A 15,497-nucleotide genomic window follows, 5' to 3' on the forward strand; every position below is an offset into this window, starting at 1 on the left:
TACGTTGTAATAACAAGCATTGGTTGGTGAAAGAGAAGTAACAAGTTGGAGAGAGACCATTTTACCAAGCACATTTCAGTCAGTTCTCAAAATAGCTGAATTTGAAGCTCCTTCATTGGAAGCTCCCATAGATTTAGATTTAACATTCAATGCAATTCCCTCAATGGCTCTTGTTCAGCTATATCCTATGCAAGTCGGTGCTAGCATCTGACCTCTAACGTGACTATTCAATGTAGATGGGATTCGAGAGAACGAAAGCACTTAAAATTTTCAGACACCCATTGTTTTGACCACGTTAATCAATTCACTAGAACTATCTTGTGTTTTTAATGATTCAGGGCTATTTTTTCTCAATGAAAATATCCAAACAATGGCATTTTAGTATCTTTAATAAAGAATAGGAATAAAGACAAAGCGCTTGTGCCTTCTGCATCACAACATCCATGATTTCCCATTCACCACTCCCACCCCCTCCCACCTCCCCAACCCAACACTGTCCACTCTTCAGCATATAATTCTAGGTTGTTGGGAAATACAGTAAAATATAAAAACACATCAGGTCTTGCGGTTTTCAGTGGAGTACTATGGGTATGAGAATTAAAGTGTTCAAACAGTAATAACTATTCCATTATTTTATCCAATTGCTATGCAAATTTTAACAAAAACAGATATTGTCAGCAGACATGACAGGTTCTTACGAGGCACTGTCTTCTGATATTTTATTTCAAGCAGCTGCAGAATGAAGGAGTAACATTACTTGTCCTCTGCCTCATTATGAAAGGCAATGATTATCATACAAATATTCCAAATAATGTGGTATATTTCTCAAGCCCCTGTACAAATGCCTAACATTCCAACCAACATTTTAAGGCCATCTCAGTTCACAAATAATTCAACACAAACAGTACAAAAAAGCAGTTTTGCCTCAACTTGTGCAATGATTCTGTTTGGTACAGAGATTCAAAACTACATTTTTAGCTGTTTGAAAAATTCTTAATTCGAGGCTATCTTTCAGTAAGATGAAGATAAAATTGCACAGCCTTAGATTTGTTTTTTTTCTGTCCCATTGCAGTGCTGGCTTATGGACCACTTTCCCATTTTTTGAGCAGTGATGTGACAGAAAGTTCCAGGTAAGATGCAAGAATCCAAACATCTACTTGCACTGTAACTTCAAAACTGTCAGCTTTCAACTGAGTGCCTTTGAATTATTCTGCCAAGTTATTATGATTTATGATGGCTGACAGCAGTTGTAAATTTTTTGGTACATACATTAAGGACGAGCAGTGCAAATACTTGAATCCACTTGGCTTCCAACAATTCTCAACAATCTGAAAGGAAAGATGGATTGTCACCCAGCTATTTAAGCCAATTGGCAGGAAAATATCAGAATCCATTTATTGACAGAAAAGCAACAAAAAAAAATTGCAGATGCTACAAGTTTGAAATTATAACTACAAGCTGGAATTTTTCAGCAGGTCAGGCGGTATCTATGGAGATTGAAATGGAGAATGGTTCTGCTGGAAAATTATCAACATGAAATATTAACAACGCTTCTCTTTCTACAGAGGCTGCCCGACTTGCTATGCATTTATAAAATTTTGTGTTTCGAATTGTCTAGCTAAAATAATTTTTTAAAAAAACTTTGCGTAGATTTGGTAAGAAATCTGTAAAACTTGCATATGGACAGACTGATGGAACAGAGAAATAGCTTTTTACCTTTCAGGTGTCTGCTGAAGCCATTTACTGATGCATTACCAACTATATCCACCATAAAGACTGAAATATATCAGAAATTAATAGGCATTCCGATTTGGTTTGTGTCCTTGACTATAAATCCAGAGATCTTGGATGAAAAGATTAATAACCAGTAATTTTTAAAAGATGCCTAAGCCATAGAAACCTGACTGGAGAAGAGGTGTTATTGTGTTGATGGTAGTCAAACTTGCCCTTCTGTATTTATGCTGAAATGGTCAGCTCACCCCCAGTGACAGACAGAAATCAATTCTTACTGACAAATGATACACACTAATGAGAAACCACACTTCACAATTCCACTAAGATGAATTCAACCTTGTGAAGATCAATGGCAGAAAGGTCAGGAAAAAAAAGGTTGGTTTATAATTAGACCAAGGTATTTATAAACCTAGTGCATCTCAGAGTTCACTTTATCCTGAAATATGTAAAGATTGTTTGTCGCTGCCACTGCTATTATGTTCTCTGTTGGGTGCCAGGCCATGTGCAGGATCTTCTTGTTAAAGTCTAAACTGTCAACACTAATTTCGTCTTTTCTCCTCTTGCCTCCCGTGCAGACTTTGCGTGGTTTCAGCACAGCTCGTGGTTTACTGTTCTCCCTGGAAGCTTCCAGCGTGACATCCCGTTTTGTGTTCCGGTCAAACATCCTGAAGAAGTTATTGTAGGCACCAGTCATAATAACGCTGTGAAGAGATGGATGTTGAAGGTTTATTCAAGGAAAGTGCTTTTAGTTAATTAATCAGCATGATCAAATAAATGTGACAGCAGACAATGAGTCAGTTTGAATTACATTAATGAACTGTCTGTTTAAGACTACAACAAACATTTTTTCCAAGCAATTTTTAAATACCTCTTTCAATCCCATTGTGAAAACATCTATTTGTCTTACAGGTACCACTGAATGCTACAAAACTGCAAAAAAAAAACCCAATAACTTTGCCTAATACAGGTAGTACCTTCCATGAATTGAGTGACCCCCAATGAGATTTAGCTCCACTGTGGTCAAGCTCTAGTTGAAGTTTGGATCAGCAAGGCTTTTATTTTATTTCTATCACCCTAACATTATCCCAGGCACACTGTCCCTTAGAAGGTCAAAAGTTCTGAAAGAGTGTGGTTTACAGGATCTGTCGTGAAAATATGTTTCAATCGAAACCATTTTTCATTCAAAGGTCCAAGCTCAAGAGGTTCAGCTCAATGTTTAAGCTCAGTCTGATGCTGCACCACATCCATCCAAAGAGGGAAAAAAAACTCTTCCAACCAGATGCAAACTTCAAAGGTCTGAAGTCAAGTTGGGTTTAAATCTCAGATTAATGCTCACAAACAAAGAGGGCTGGATGAAAATCTGTGTCAGATATGCATGCAGAGGCCATCAAGACCTGATCAAGAGGAGGGAAACTTATCTAATTTGCCTATCAGGAATTCAGTGCAGCATCGTCAGCAATCTGTCTCGCTGAAGAGTAAATAGCAAGCTGCCCACTATTTTCCTGACCACACTAAATCAGGTACAGAACCAATAGTATTTTACAAATTGACATGATCCTTCTCATTTGAAGTTTAATTTGAGCTAATCTTGACATACAGCATGGTAACAAACCTTTTTGGACCACGAGCCCGTGCCGCCCAATTACACCAAATTGACCTGCACCCCCAGTACGTTTTGAATGTTTGGAGGAAACCAGAGCACCCCAAACGAGACCCATGCAGACAGAGGGAGAATGTACAAACTCTTTAGAGACAGCGTGGCATTCAAACCTGGGTCCCAGTTACTTGCGCTGTAACAGTGTTGCGCTAACCATTACAAAAGTCACATTGGCTGAGAAATTCTTGCTTCCTGAACCCATATCCATGGCCACCATAAACAAAAGAATTTATACTGGATTGTCACCTGTAAATATTACACTGCAACTTTAATACGCCTTCAGAAATTAGATGATTCTAGACAATACAAGCAACAATACTCTTTTTTTTTTAAACTTTATTTAAAATTTTATAACATGAATAACATATAGGATTACATTTTAAAAAAAATTAAGAATAAAATAATAAAAATTACAATACAGTATCCGTAATCTAAATAAACTATACCTTCCCCAATAATTATTACACATTAATAACCCAACTCAAATTAGTCCAACCCCCCCTTTACCCCCAAAATAAAGAGTGAAGAATTAATAAAGTTAATAATATATGTGAGAAAAAAACCCACTTACAAAAAAAACAACAAAAACATAACCGATTAAAATACTAACAAAAAGAAAAGTAATTAATACTAAAATATCAGACTTAGAAAAACATATTTAAATCAAACTTAAATGCATATATTTCACAAACGGGGTTAATTAATATAAAAAATTAGTAAAGTTAGTAACATTATCTATCAAAAATTCTTAAACAATAATCAATTCTTAAAAAAAATTATAGCATAAAAAAAAATGAAAAAAAAACTTTCTCTATAGAGATAAACATTCACCAAATATCAACTAACTTCACATCTATCATCATATTAGTCACATAAACCACCATATTAAAACAAAATTCAAACCTCCTTAAGCATTGTACAATTCAATTTTAGTACTCTTCCACCATTTTTCCCTTTTACTCTTGAATAGTTATCCAATAAAAGCTCCAATACCACATTTAAATATCCCCAATCATTCCGTTAAAATTCAGATATCCAAATAATAAAAACACATCTACAACTAAATCTATATCTTCAACAAATGGAGCATAAACCACAAACAAAATTCAAGCCTCATTAAGAATTGTACAATTCAATTTATAACTTTCACCATTATTCCCTTCGTTCTATAACTAAAATAGCAAAATAATATACACCAGAATTACCACTCCTTTCACCTTAAAGTTAAAGAAAAAATATTAAAAAAAAACTTTATCCATCCCATTCACATTTAAATTTCAAATATTCCTTATCTACTGAATAAACTTTACAAAAAAAACCACATCAATTTTTAGTTTTTTAAACAATCAAATACTTTCTTATGCTTTTTTTTTATATTTAAACAAAAAAAACCCCCTTCACTCTTTAATCTAATAATACAAAAAAAAGGAAAAAAGAAAACGGGTAGGAGGTTAAAAATACCCCCTCCTGTCTAAACCGCGCAGTGCGGTAACTCCCAAAAAAAATGGGTGACTTTCAGGAAATAGTGCCTATCCAGTTCTCTCCCCCAACTCTCACTTCATCTTAAACTAACATCATCATTATTTAATATTCCTTTTTTCTTCAAAAAAAAACATTAGAAAAAAAAAGGACAACTCTTTTTTTAATCAACTCCAACTACCGAGTCACCATTACAACCATTCCTTCTTGGAACACGGCTCTTTTCTTCCATCTCTTGTCTCCTTAGAGATCGCGGCGGACTATGTCTCTGTTGAAACTGAGTAATTGACAGCTCTTGAGCAAATGCTATAGCTTCCTTTGAAGAATCAAAGAACTTTGGTTGGCAACCATCTTGGAAAACCTTCAAAACAGCTGGATATCTAAAGGTTGCCTTGTAATCTTTCTTCCACAACAACTCTTTAGCAGGATTGAATTCCCGTCGTTGGAACATAACTTCTTGACTCAAATCCGCATAGAAGAAAACTCGATTATTTTGAATCATCAAGGGTGATTTTCTCTGTTGTGCATTTCTAATAGCCACTCATAAAATTATTTCTCTGTCATAATAATTCAAGCAACGAACCAAAACAGGTCTTGGACTTTGACCTGAAATAGGTCTTCTACGCAAGGCTCTATGAGCACGTTCCAGTATTATACCTTCCGGGAAATGTTCTTGACCCAGCACCTGTGGAATCCATTCAGTAAAAAATTTTCTTGGGTCTGGTCCCTCCATACCTTCCGGCAAACCAATAATCTTTATATTGTTCCGTCTGGATTGGTTTTCCAAATAATCAATCTTTTTCACCAAATTTTTATTTTGAGTTTGTAAGTCTTCGACCCTTTTGGTCACATCAAAAACTTGATCCTGTATTTCGTCTATATCTTCTTCACACGAATTAAATTTATCTCTCACTTCAAGCTTAAAAGCTTCAAACTCAGCCATCTGTTGAGAATGTATTTTCACCAGAGTATTAAACCTAGTACCAAGTTCAGTCATAATCTTTAGATTCAAGATTCACAAATCGTTCATTCATAACATTGCTGTCAGATGCTACTGCACATGTACGAACCTGAATAACTCTTTGTTCTAAAGGCTGTTTGGCGCCCTCTTTAGGGGGCTCTACCGATGTAACATTAATCTCTACATCCAAAAGCTGTATCTCTCTCCTGGGATCCATTTCAGGCTGAGTCTCGATGTTTTTCCTGTAGGTAGGCTCCAAAACTTGAACTTTTAGAAAATGTAGTTTTTTGATGATCTGTTGTCATTTTTTTTTGCTCTTTTTCACCAATTGTACCGTCAGAAGTTAAATTAACAGCTCTGAAGTTATCTAAACTTTTAAAGAATTTTAACGGGCATTTCTAGACAAAGCAATAAGTTAGAGTCAGGAGAGGACTGGAAGACACGTCTGATCCTTATGCCATCTTGCCACGCCCCCGCAACAATACTCTTTATTAAAAAGAATTATTCTGGAAATACAGCTGTCCTCCTAATTGAGAAGACTATTACAATACATTTTTAAAATAACAGACGTGAAAGGTTAAAGGGTGTAATGTGCCTTTCCACTAACCACATCCATTTCTGCTTCAAAATGGTCACCATAAGACTGAACCATAGAACATTACAGCACAGAAACAGGCCACTTTGGCTCTTCTCATCTCCACTCCTCTATCTGCTCTGGCACTCTGGTTCTCATGCCCGTGCAAATCTAATTTAAACCCACTGAAGTAGCATGAGCAAACCTTCCTGTAAGGTTTCTAACCTTGCCAGCATGTGGCACAGGTCGCAATCCCGAGATCATAACCCTAGAGGTCCTGTCCTTCAAACTAGCGTCCAACTCCCTGAATTCTCCTTCCAGGACCTTCTCACCTCCCCTAAATGGACCACAACATCTGGCTGCTCACCCTCCTTCCTGAGAGTGCCATGAACTCAATCTGAGATATCTCAGACCCTGGCAACAGGGAGGAACATACCATCCGGGATATAGGAACATAGGAACATAGGAAGTAGGAACAGGAGTAGGCCAAAAATGGACCATCGAGCCTGCTCTGCCATTCAATACGATCATGGCTGATCTAATTTATGACCTAACTACACCTACCTGCCTTCTCCCCATATCCCCTAATTCCTCTATCATGTAAAAATTTATCTAACCGAATTTTAAATATGTTTAATGAGGCAGCCTCAACCACTTCCCTGGTTAGAGAATTCTAAACATTCACTACTCTCTGGGAAAAACTATTTTTCCTCATCTCTGTCCTAAATCTACTCCCCCGAATCTTGAGACTGTGTCCTCTCCTTTTAGATTCCCCGGCCAGCTCAAAAAACCTTCCTACATCTATCCTATCCATACCCTTCATAATCCTATATGTTTCTATAAGATCTCTCATTCTTCTGAACTCGAGTGAATACAATCCTAAATGATTTCATCATAAGTCAACCCCTTCATCCCAGGGATCAACCTAGAAAACCTCCTCTAGACCATCTCCAAAGCCAGTATATCATTCCTCAAATATGGAGACCAGAACTGGACACAGTACTCCAGGTGCGGTCTCACCAGTACCTTATACAGTTGCAACATTACCTCCCTACTCCTGAATTCAATTCCTTTAGCAATGAAGGCCAACATTCCATTTGCCTTTTTAATAACCTACTGCACCTGCAACCTAACTTTTTGCGATTCATGCACAAGCACTCCCATGTCCCTCTGCACAACAGCATGCTGTAGTTTTTCACCCTTTAAATAATACTCAGCTCTTGTATTTTTCTTGCCAAAGTGGATAACCTCACACTTACTAACATTGTACTCCATCTGCCAGACCTTTGCCTACTCATCCAGCTTAACTATATCCCTCTGCAGACTCTCCACATCCTCATTACAATTTGCTCTTCCACTCAATTTAGTGTCATCCGCAAACTTGGCTACACCACATTTTGTCCCCTCCTTCAAGTCATCAATGTAAATGATGAACAGTTGTGGGCCTAACTCTGACCCCTGCGGCACCCCACTTACCACTCTCTGCCAAACTGAAAAACTCCCATTTATCCAGACTCTCTGCCTCCTGTCAGACAACCAATTTTCAATCCAGGCCAATATATTTCCCTGGACTCCACTTTCCTGTAACTTACTAATAAGTCTCTTGTGCGGCACTTTATCAAATGCTTTTTGGAAATCCAAATATACAACATCAACCTGTTCCCCTCTATCCACCGCACCCATTATATCCTCAAAGAATCCTAACAAGTTTGTCAAACAAGATCTTCCCTTTCTAAAACCATGCTGCATCTGCCTGATTGAACCCTTACGTTTCAAAAGTTTCACTATTTCATCTTTAATGATGGCTTCAAGCATTTTTCCAACCACAGACGTCAAGCTAATTGGCCGATAATTTCCACCATCCCTTCTTAAAAAGTGGCGTGACATTTGCTGTTTTCTAGTCTGCCGGGACCTGCCCAGAATCCAAGGAATTTTGGTATATGACCACCAATGCATCAACTATAACTTCTGCCATTTCCTTCAGAACCCTTGGATGCATATCATCAGGACCAGATGATTTGTCTGGCTTTAGTCCCATTAGTTTCTCCATCACTACTTCCTTTGCAACAACTATTTTATCAAGGCCCTCCCCAACATTCGCATCCTTAACTCCGCACTTGGGCATGCTGGACGTGTCTTCCACCGTGAAGACTGACACAAAATATTTGTTTAATGCCTCGGCCATTTCCTCATTTTTTGCTACCAGTTTTCCTTTCTCATCCTCCAAGGGTACTATGTTAACTCTGGCCACCCTCTTCCGTTTTATATATTTATAAAATTTTTTGCTTTCTGTTTTAATATTTTGTGCCAATTTACTTTCATAATCCTTTTTCCCATTTCTTATTACCCGCTTTGTAACCCCTTGTTGTCTCTTAAAGTTTTCCAAATCTTCCAGTTTCCCACTGCTCTTTGCAGCTTTGTACACCTGCGCCTTCAATTTTATACTCTCCTTTATTTCCTTTGTTAACCACGGTTGATTTTTCCCTCCCTTGCTGCCCTTTTTCCTGACCGGAATATATTTTTGTTGAGCATTACAAAATATTTCTTTGAAAATCTTCCACTGTTCCTCAACTGTTTCATCAATTAGCCTGTGCTCCCAGTCCACTCTGCCCAATTCCTCCCTCATCCTATGGTAGTCACCCCTGTTTAAGGATAATATATTAGTTTTAGATCTAACTATTTCCCCTTCCATCTGAATGAGAAATTCAATCATATTATGATCGCGATTTCCCAGATGGTCTCTGACTATTACATCATTTACTCTACCTATCTCATTGCACAACACTAGATCCAGGAGAGCATTTTCTTTTGTTGGTTCCTTAACATGCTGCTCAAGAAAGCTATCGCGGATGCATTCTATGAAGTCCTCTTCCAGACTTCCATGACCATTTTGATTTTCCCAATCTATGTGGAAGTTAAAGTCCCCCATGACAACTGCCGTATCATTATTACATGCCTCACTTATCCCTCTATTTATTTCCTGTGCCACTAAACTATTGTTATATGGTGGGCGATAGATAACATCCACCAATAATTTTTTCCCTTTGTTATTCTTTATCTCTACCCAAATGGACTCAACATTATGCTCTTTAGATCTTATATCATTCTTCACTACTGCCTGGAGCTCATCTTTGATTAAGTGTGCAACTCCACATCCCTTACCATCCTGTCTATCGCTTTGCACCACCTGATACCCTTGAAAGTTTAATTCCCAATTAGGGTCACCTTGTAGCCATGTTTCCGTGATGGCTACCAAATCATAGGCATGGGTACCGATTTGCGCCTCAAGTTCACCAACCTTATTTCTAATACTGCGGGCATTCGGATAAAGTGCCGTTATGCTCTTTGTCCTTTTAATATCTAGTGACTTCTGTAACCTTTTCTTTTGATTTTTCTGCCCACTATTTTTCTTTTTAATTTTCTTAACACTATCATTGACCCGAAAATTCACTGCACCATCTGATTTTTTACGTTCTCCTCCCAACATTACTTTTCCTATTTTACTTTTCCTGGCCATTACTTTATCTTCCCTAACCTTTTTCCTATCATTCTGGTTCCCACACCCATGCCAAATTAGTTTAAACTTTGCCCCACTGCTGTACCAAACATATTTGCCAAAATGTTGACACCTTTTGGACTTAGGTGCAACCCGTCCCTCTTGTAAAGATCATGCCTTCCCCAAAAGAGATCCCAATGATCCAAGAAGCCAAATCCTTGCCTTGTACACTAGCACCTCAGCCACACGTTCATTTTCCTTATCCTTACATTCTTTTCATCACTTGCATTTGGAACAGGTAGTAATCCCGAGATCACCACCCTAGCATCCCTGTCTTTCAGCTTTCGTCCCAGCTCACTGTAATCCCTTTTCATTACCACCTCCCTTTTCTTGTCAATGTCGTTTGTACCTACATGTACCAAGACATCAGGCTGCTCTCCCTCTCCTCTCAGAATATTTTGGACCCAATTTGTGATATTTCGTACCCTTGCATCAGGGAGGCAGCACACCATGCGGATATACTTATCTGGCTCACAGAACCTCTTGTCCGTACCCCTGACAATGGAGTCCCCAATAACTACTGCATTTCTCCTTTTCCTTTTCTTTTGCACCAGTCTGCCAGGCTCATTGCCATTGACCTGGTGCCCGTGGCCATCTTCTGTCCGGTCATCTCCTTCAACAGAATCCAACACAACATAACTGTTGCTGAGTGGGAGAGTCACTGGTGTGCTCTCCGTTTTTCTCGCTTTTTTCTTTCCCCCCCTGACGGTTTTCCACTTACCTGACACGGGTTCTGGAGTATTTATCACCCTGAAAGTTGAGTCGATTAACTCCTCACTCTCCCTTACAAGCCGCAGGTCATCAATCTGCAACTCCATATCCCTAATTCGCTCCCTTAGTAAGTGCATCTCGGTACACCTGGTGCAGATATGGCCATTTGGGAGGGTGGAGGGCACCCATTGTTCCCACACCTGACACCCAGTACAGAGCATGAACCCTATTGGCATGACTCTGAATACGAAGGCAAATAACTCAGCTTACCTTTTCTCCTTGCCTGCTTTCGCCGAAGCCTGATAAGCCAAAGCCAGGAAGTCTCACTCCTTCACTGCTCCACTCCACTCACTCACTGAGCCACTCCTCGCTGGCCGCTCCCTCCCTTTTCACTCCTTTTATTGGCCCCTTGACTAATTAACCCTGTCACTTTCAGCAAGCTCCTTCTCCTCTGATTCACAGCCCGACTCTCTCCAAGCTCCTCCTCCGACTCCCAGCCGAACCAAGCATCAACTGATTTCGCAGTGACTGTTTTTTTAAAGAGGAGGCTCGTCTCCTCTACAGAGCCTCTTATCTGTCCCCATAACTTTGGAATCCCGGATCACCACTGCTTCCAGCACAGTAAGTCGAAGTTCCCAGTGGTAAGGACTTATTCACATTCTGACATTTTACCTTCTTGACCTTAGTTATTTTCACAGATCGTCTGCAGTCTGAACTGAACTGCAGGCGATCCATGAACAAGAGAATAGGATGTCCAGCTTCCTTAAGTACCACACTTCAGGTGTACTGTCTAAACTCGCGATGTGATATGGATATTTGGAGTTTTGGTCTTTCCTGTGTGAACTACCTCTCCCAGAAGATAGGGAGACACTTCAGAATGGAAAAATCACAGGAGTCACATGATGGAGTAGTGGCCAGTAGGAGAATACCAGCCCTCTCCAGAAAAAAAGTGAAGAAAAAAACAAAGCCCCAGACACACAAATCAAAACAAATAAAAAATAAAGGTGTGGAGAAAATGGCACCTAAGAAAGAAAAGCCAAAAACAACGGGAAGAAAAGAAGAAAGAAAGATGCTGGAAGAGAAAGGTGAAGGCCTTACCTGTACGAAAAAGCAGGGACCCGCCGTGGAAAGAGGAGCCCACTCCCTGAGGTCAGTGGAGACCCCGCAGGGTCGCGACCCATCGAACGCAGGACTGCAAAGATGGCTCATGGAGCCAAACAGAGGTCCGCAAATGCGCATGACAAAGACAACACCGATGGGAGGGGAGACCAGCTGTGGAGTGAAACTCCACAGCATGAACAGCTGAGAGATGCCTGACAGCAGGGCTCCCAGCTGGAAGATAAAGAAAACAATGGGAACGGGAGGGGTGAGAATGAAAAAAGGAAACTAGAGACACAACAGATAACCAACCCAGAAGAGGACCATCATCAAGACACCATGGAAAAAAAAATACCCAACAAACTGAGACAAGCAGCTCAACAAGAAAGTCAGAAGAGACACAGATACAAGGAAGAGAAATAGAAGATACAAACCCAAGAGCAGACACAGAAGAAGAAGAAGAAGAACACCAAGCTCTGCACAAAGGAATAGGAGGTAAAATGAATGGACAGTACATAGATTTAAAAAAATTTCAAGAATATATGAAAGGATTAAGAGAATGGCTGACGCAAGAATTTAGTGACATTAAAAGAAAAATGAAAAGTACAGAAGAAAAAGTAAGTAGAATAGAGCTGGTCATAACAGATGTACGGAGAAGATTAGAAAATGTGGAAGAACATGTAATGGCGGTAGATATGTAAGGGAATGACTTAAAAAGAAAATTGGAAGAAAGTGATAAAAAAGTTAAAGAAACACAGAAGTTGTTAGCTCAGAAGATGGATATAATGGAAAACTATAGTAGGAGAAACAATATAAAGATAGTGGGCCTTAAGGAAGATGAAGAAGGCAAAGATATGAAAGAATTTATAAAATAATGGATTCTAAAAGTTCTGGGAATGCCAGAAATGCAGGGAAATAGAAAGGGCACACAGAACACTAGCCCCGAAACCACAGTCACAACAAAAACCAAGATCCATTTTAGTAAAATCCCTGAGATATACGACAAGAGAAAATATATTGGAGCGGGCAAGGAATAAAATGAGAGAAGACAAAAAAACCACTGGAATACAAAGGTCAATTTTTTTTTTCTACCCAGACATCAGTTTTGAGCTCCTGAAGAAGAGGAAGGAGTTTAATGCAGCAAAATCGATCCTATGGAAGAAAGGCTATAAATTTATGTTAAGAGGGCCGACATGGCCTGTTTCCATGCTGTAAACGGTTATATGGTTAAGATATCCAGCGGTGCTTAAAATAGTTATCCCAGGGTAGAAAAACAGACTGTTCTCAGATCCAGAGAAAGCATAAGAATTTGCAGAATGCCAGCAAGACAGAAAGAGAGATGAAGAGATGTAACAAGAACAAAGAACAATGATAAACTACATATAAAGAAGAAAAAATAATGTGTAAGTAAGAACTAAAGGAGGGAAAGAAAAGGAAAGAAAGGAAGTAAGGGGGAAAAAAAAGAAGGTGAGGTTTGTTATATGTGAAGATAAAAGTCTTTTCTGGAGGAGATTGGGTGGGAGAGAATAACAGTCACTGCGAAATCAGTTGATGCTTGCGAGCGGGTTCGCAATCCAAATGGAGAGGGGAGTTGTGGTTGCCCGGCAAGGGACAAAGGGCAACTCAGGGGGGGGGGGGGAGAGATTTGGGGTTAAGGGAATTTTAGATTTGGAAATGGTGGAAATATTTTATGCTTTAGAAATGTTGTCAGACAGTGCGTTCAAAAAAAGAAAACTGAGAAATGGAAATGGGGAAAAGGGGAAAGGTGGTGGTGAGGAAGTGGAAATGAGATGTAAACAAAGTATGAAATGGCCATGTTGAACTATATGACTATAAATATTAATGGAATACATAACCAAATCAAAAGGGAGAGGCTATTAAATTTACTGAAAAAAGAAAAAATTGATATAGCATTCATGCAGGAAACACATCAAATTGAAGTGGAAAACAAGAAATTAAGTAGAGACTGGATAGGACATGTAACAGCAGCATCATATAACTCAAAAGCCAGAGGAGTAGCTATACTAATCAATAAAAATGTACCAATCAAAATAGAGGAGGAAATACTAGATCCAGCAGGGAGATATGTAATGATAAAGTGTCAGATATATTCAGAATTTTGGAATTTGCTCAATGTATATGCACCTAATGAAGAGGATCAAAAGTTTATGCAAGATATATTTTTGAAGATTGTAGATACGCAGGGGAATATACTAATAGGAGGGGACTTTAACCTTAATTTGGACTCAAAGATGGATAAAACTGGACAAAAGACTAGCAGAGAGAACAAAGTAGGCAAATTTATGGTTAAATCAATGCAGGAAATGCAACTTATGGATATATGGAGGAGACAACACCCGAAGGAGAAGGAATACTCATATTATTCGAGTAGACATAAAACATACTCAAGGATTGACCTGTTCCTGTTGTCAGCCCACATCCAAGGGGGAGTTAGGAAAATGGAATATAAAGCTAGATTGTTATCGGATCATTCACCCCTGTTATTAGCAATAGAGCTGGAGGACATCCCACCGACAACGTATAGATGGAGATTAAACTCCATGCTCCTTAAAAGACAGGAAGGAATGGAAATAGAGAATTCATTGACCGCCAAATTAAAATGTACTTTGAAATAAATACGGAATCAGTGAAAGATAAATTTATATTATGGGATGCAATGAAAGTTTTCATCAGAGGGCAGATAATAAGTTATGTAACTAGGATGAAGAAGGACTACAATTGGGAAATAGAACAGCTGGAAAGGGAAACCGTAAGTACAGAAAAAGAACTAGCAACAAGGGAAGCTACAACAAAAAGAGAATTGGTGGCAAAAAAATAAAATACGAAACACTACAAAAGTACAAGGTAGAGAAGAACATAATGAAAATACAGCAGAAGCATTATGAGCTCGGAGAAAAAACGCACAAAATACTAGCTTGGCAGCTTAAAACAGAACAAACTAAAAGAACGGTATTGGCATCAAGGAAAAAGGACAAACAAATTACATATAACCCAACAGAGATCAATGAAAACTTCAAGGAATTCTACGAGCAATTATATTGAACTGAGAACGAAGGGAAAGAAGACAAAATAGATGAGTTTCTAGCTAAAATTGAACTACTGAAATTGCAATAAGAGGAGCAAAACAAATTGATAAAACAATTTGAAATAGAGGAAATACAGGATAGATTAAAAAAGCTACTGAACAATTAAATGCCGGGAGAGGACGGACTCCCAATAGAATTCTATAAAACATTTAAAGAGTTATTAATTCCTCCTCTCCTGGAAGTAATGAACCAGACTGAAGAAACACAAAACATGCCAGATTCATGTAAAACAGCAATAATTACAGTAATACCAAAGACGGGGAAAGATCCACTAACACCAGCATCGTATAGACCAATATCTCTACTTAACTCAGATTATAAGATAATAGCAAAACTATTAGCAAACAGATTGGCCAACTGTGTACCAAAAATAGTAAATTTAGATCAAACTGGATTTATTAAGAAAAGACGAACAACGGATAATATCTGTAAGTTCATTAAATTAATCCATACAGTACAAGGAAATAAGACGCCAACAGTGGTGGTTGCTTTAGGCACAGAGAAAGCCTTTGACAGGGTAGAATGGAATTATTTATTCAAAGTACTAGAGAGGTTCAACCTACCAGAGAAATATATTAATTGGATTAAAGCATTATATAAGGGACCATTGGCGAAGGTGA

General features: G+C 38.6%; 1 protein-coding gene across 4 annotated transcripts in view; it reads right to left on the reverse strand.

Annotated features, from left to right (window-relative positions):
* Nucleotides 1–2,114: 2,114 nt before the first annotated feature.
* The window catches only part of LOC138757891 (serine/threonine-protein phosphatase 2A 55 kDa regulatory subunit B gamma isoform), a 351,812-nt gene continuing 338,429 nt past the window's right edge, over nucleotides 2,115–15,497 (reverse strand). For all 4 annotated transcript variants that reach the window (XM_069925969.1, XM_069925967.1, XM_069925968.1 and 1 more), the window contains one exon: nucleotides 2,115–2,435. In XM_069925969.1, the coding sequence (XP_069782070.1) occupies nucleotides 2,144–2,435 (292 nt within the window). In that variant the 3' untranslated portion in view covers nucleotides 2,115–2,143. The remainder of the gene's footprint in view (nucleotides 2,436–15,497) is intronic.

Source organism: Narcine bancroftii, chromosome 3 (genome assembly GCF_036971445.1).
Source record: "Narcine bancroftii isolate sNarBan1 chromosome 3, sNarBan1.hap1, whole genome shotgun sequence".
Lineage (NCBI taxonomy): Eukaryota > Metazoa > Chordata > Chondrichthyes > Torpediniformes > Narcinidae > Narcine > Narcine bancroftii.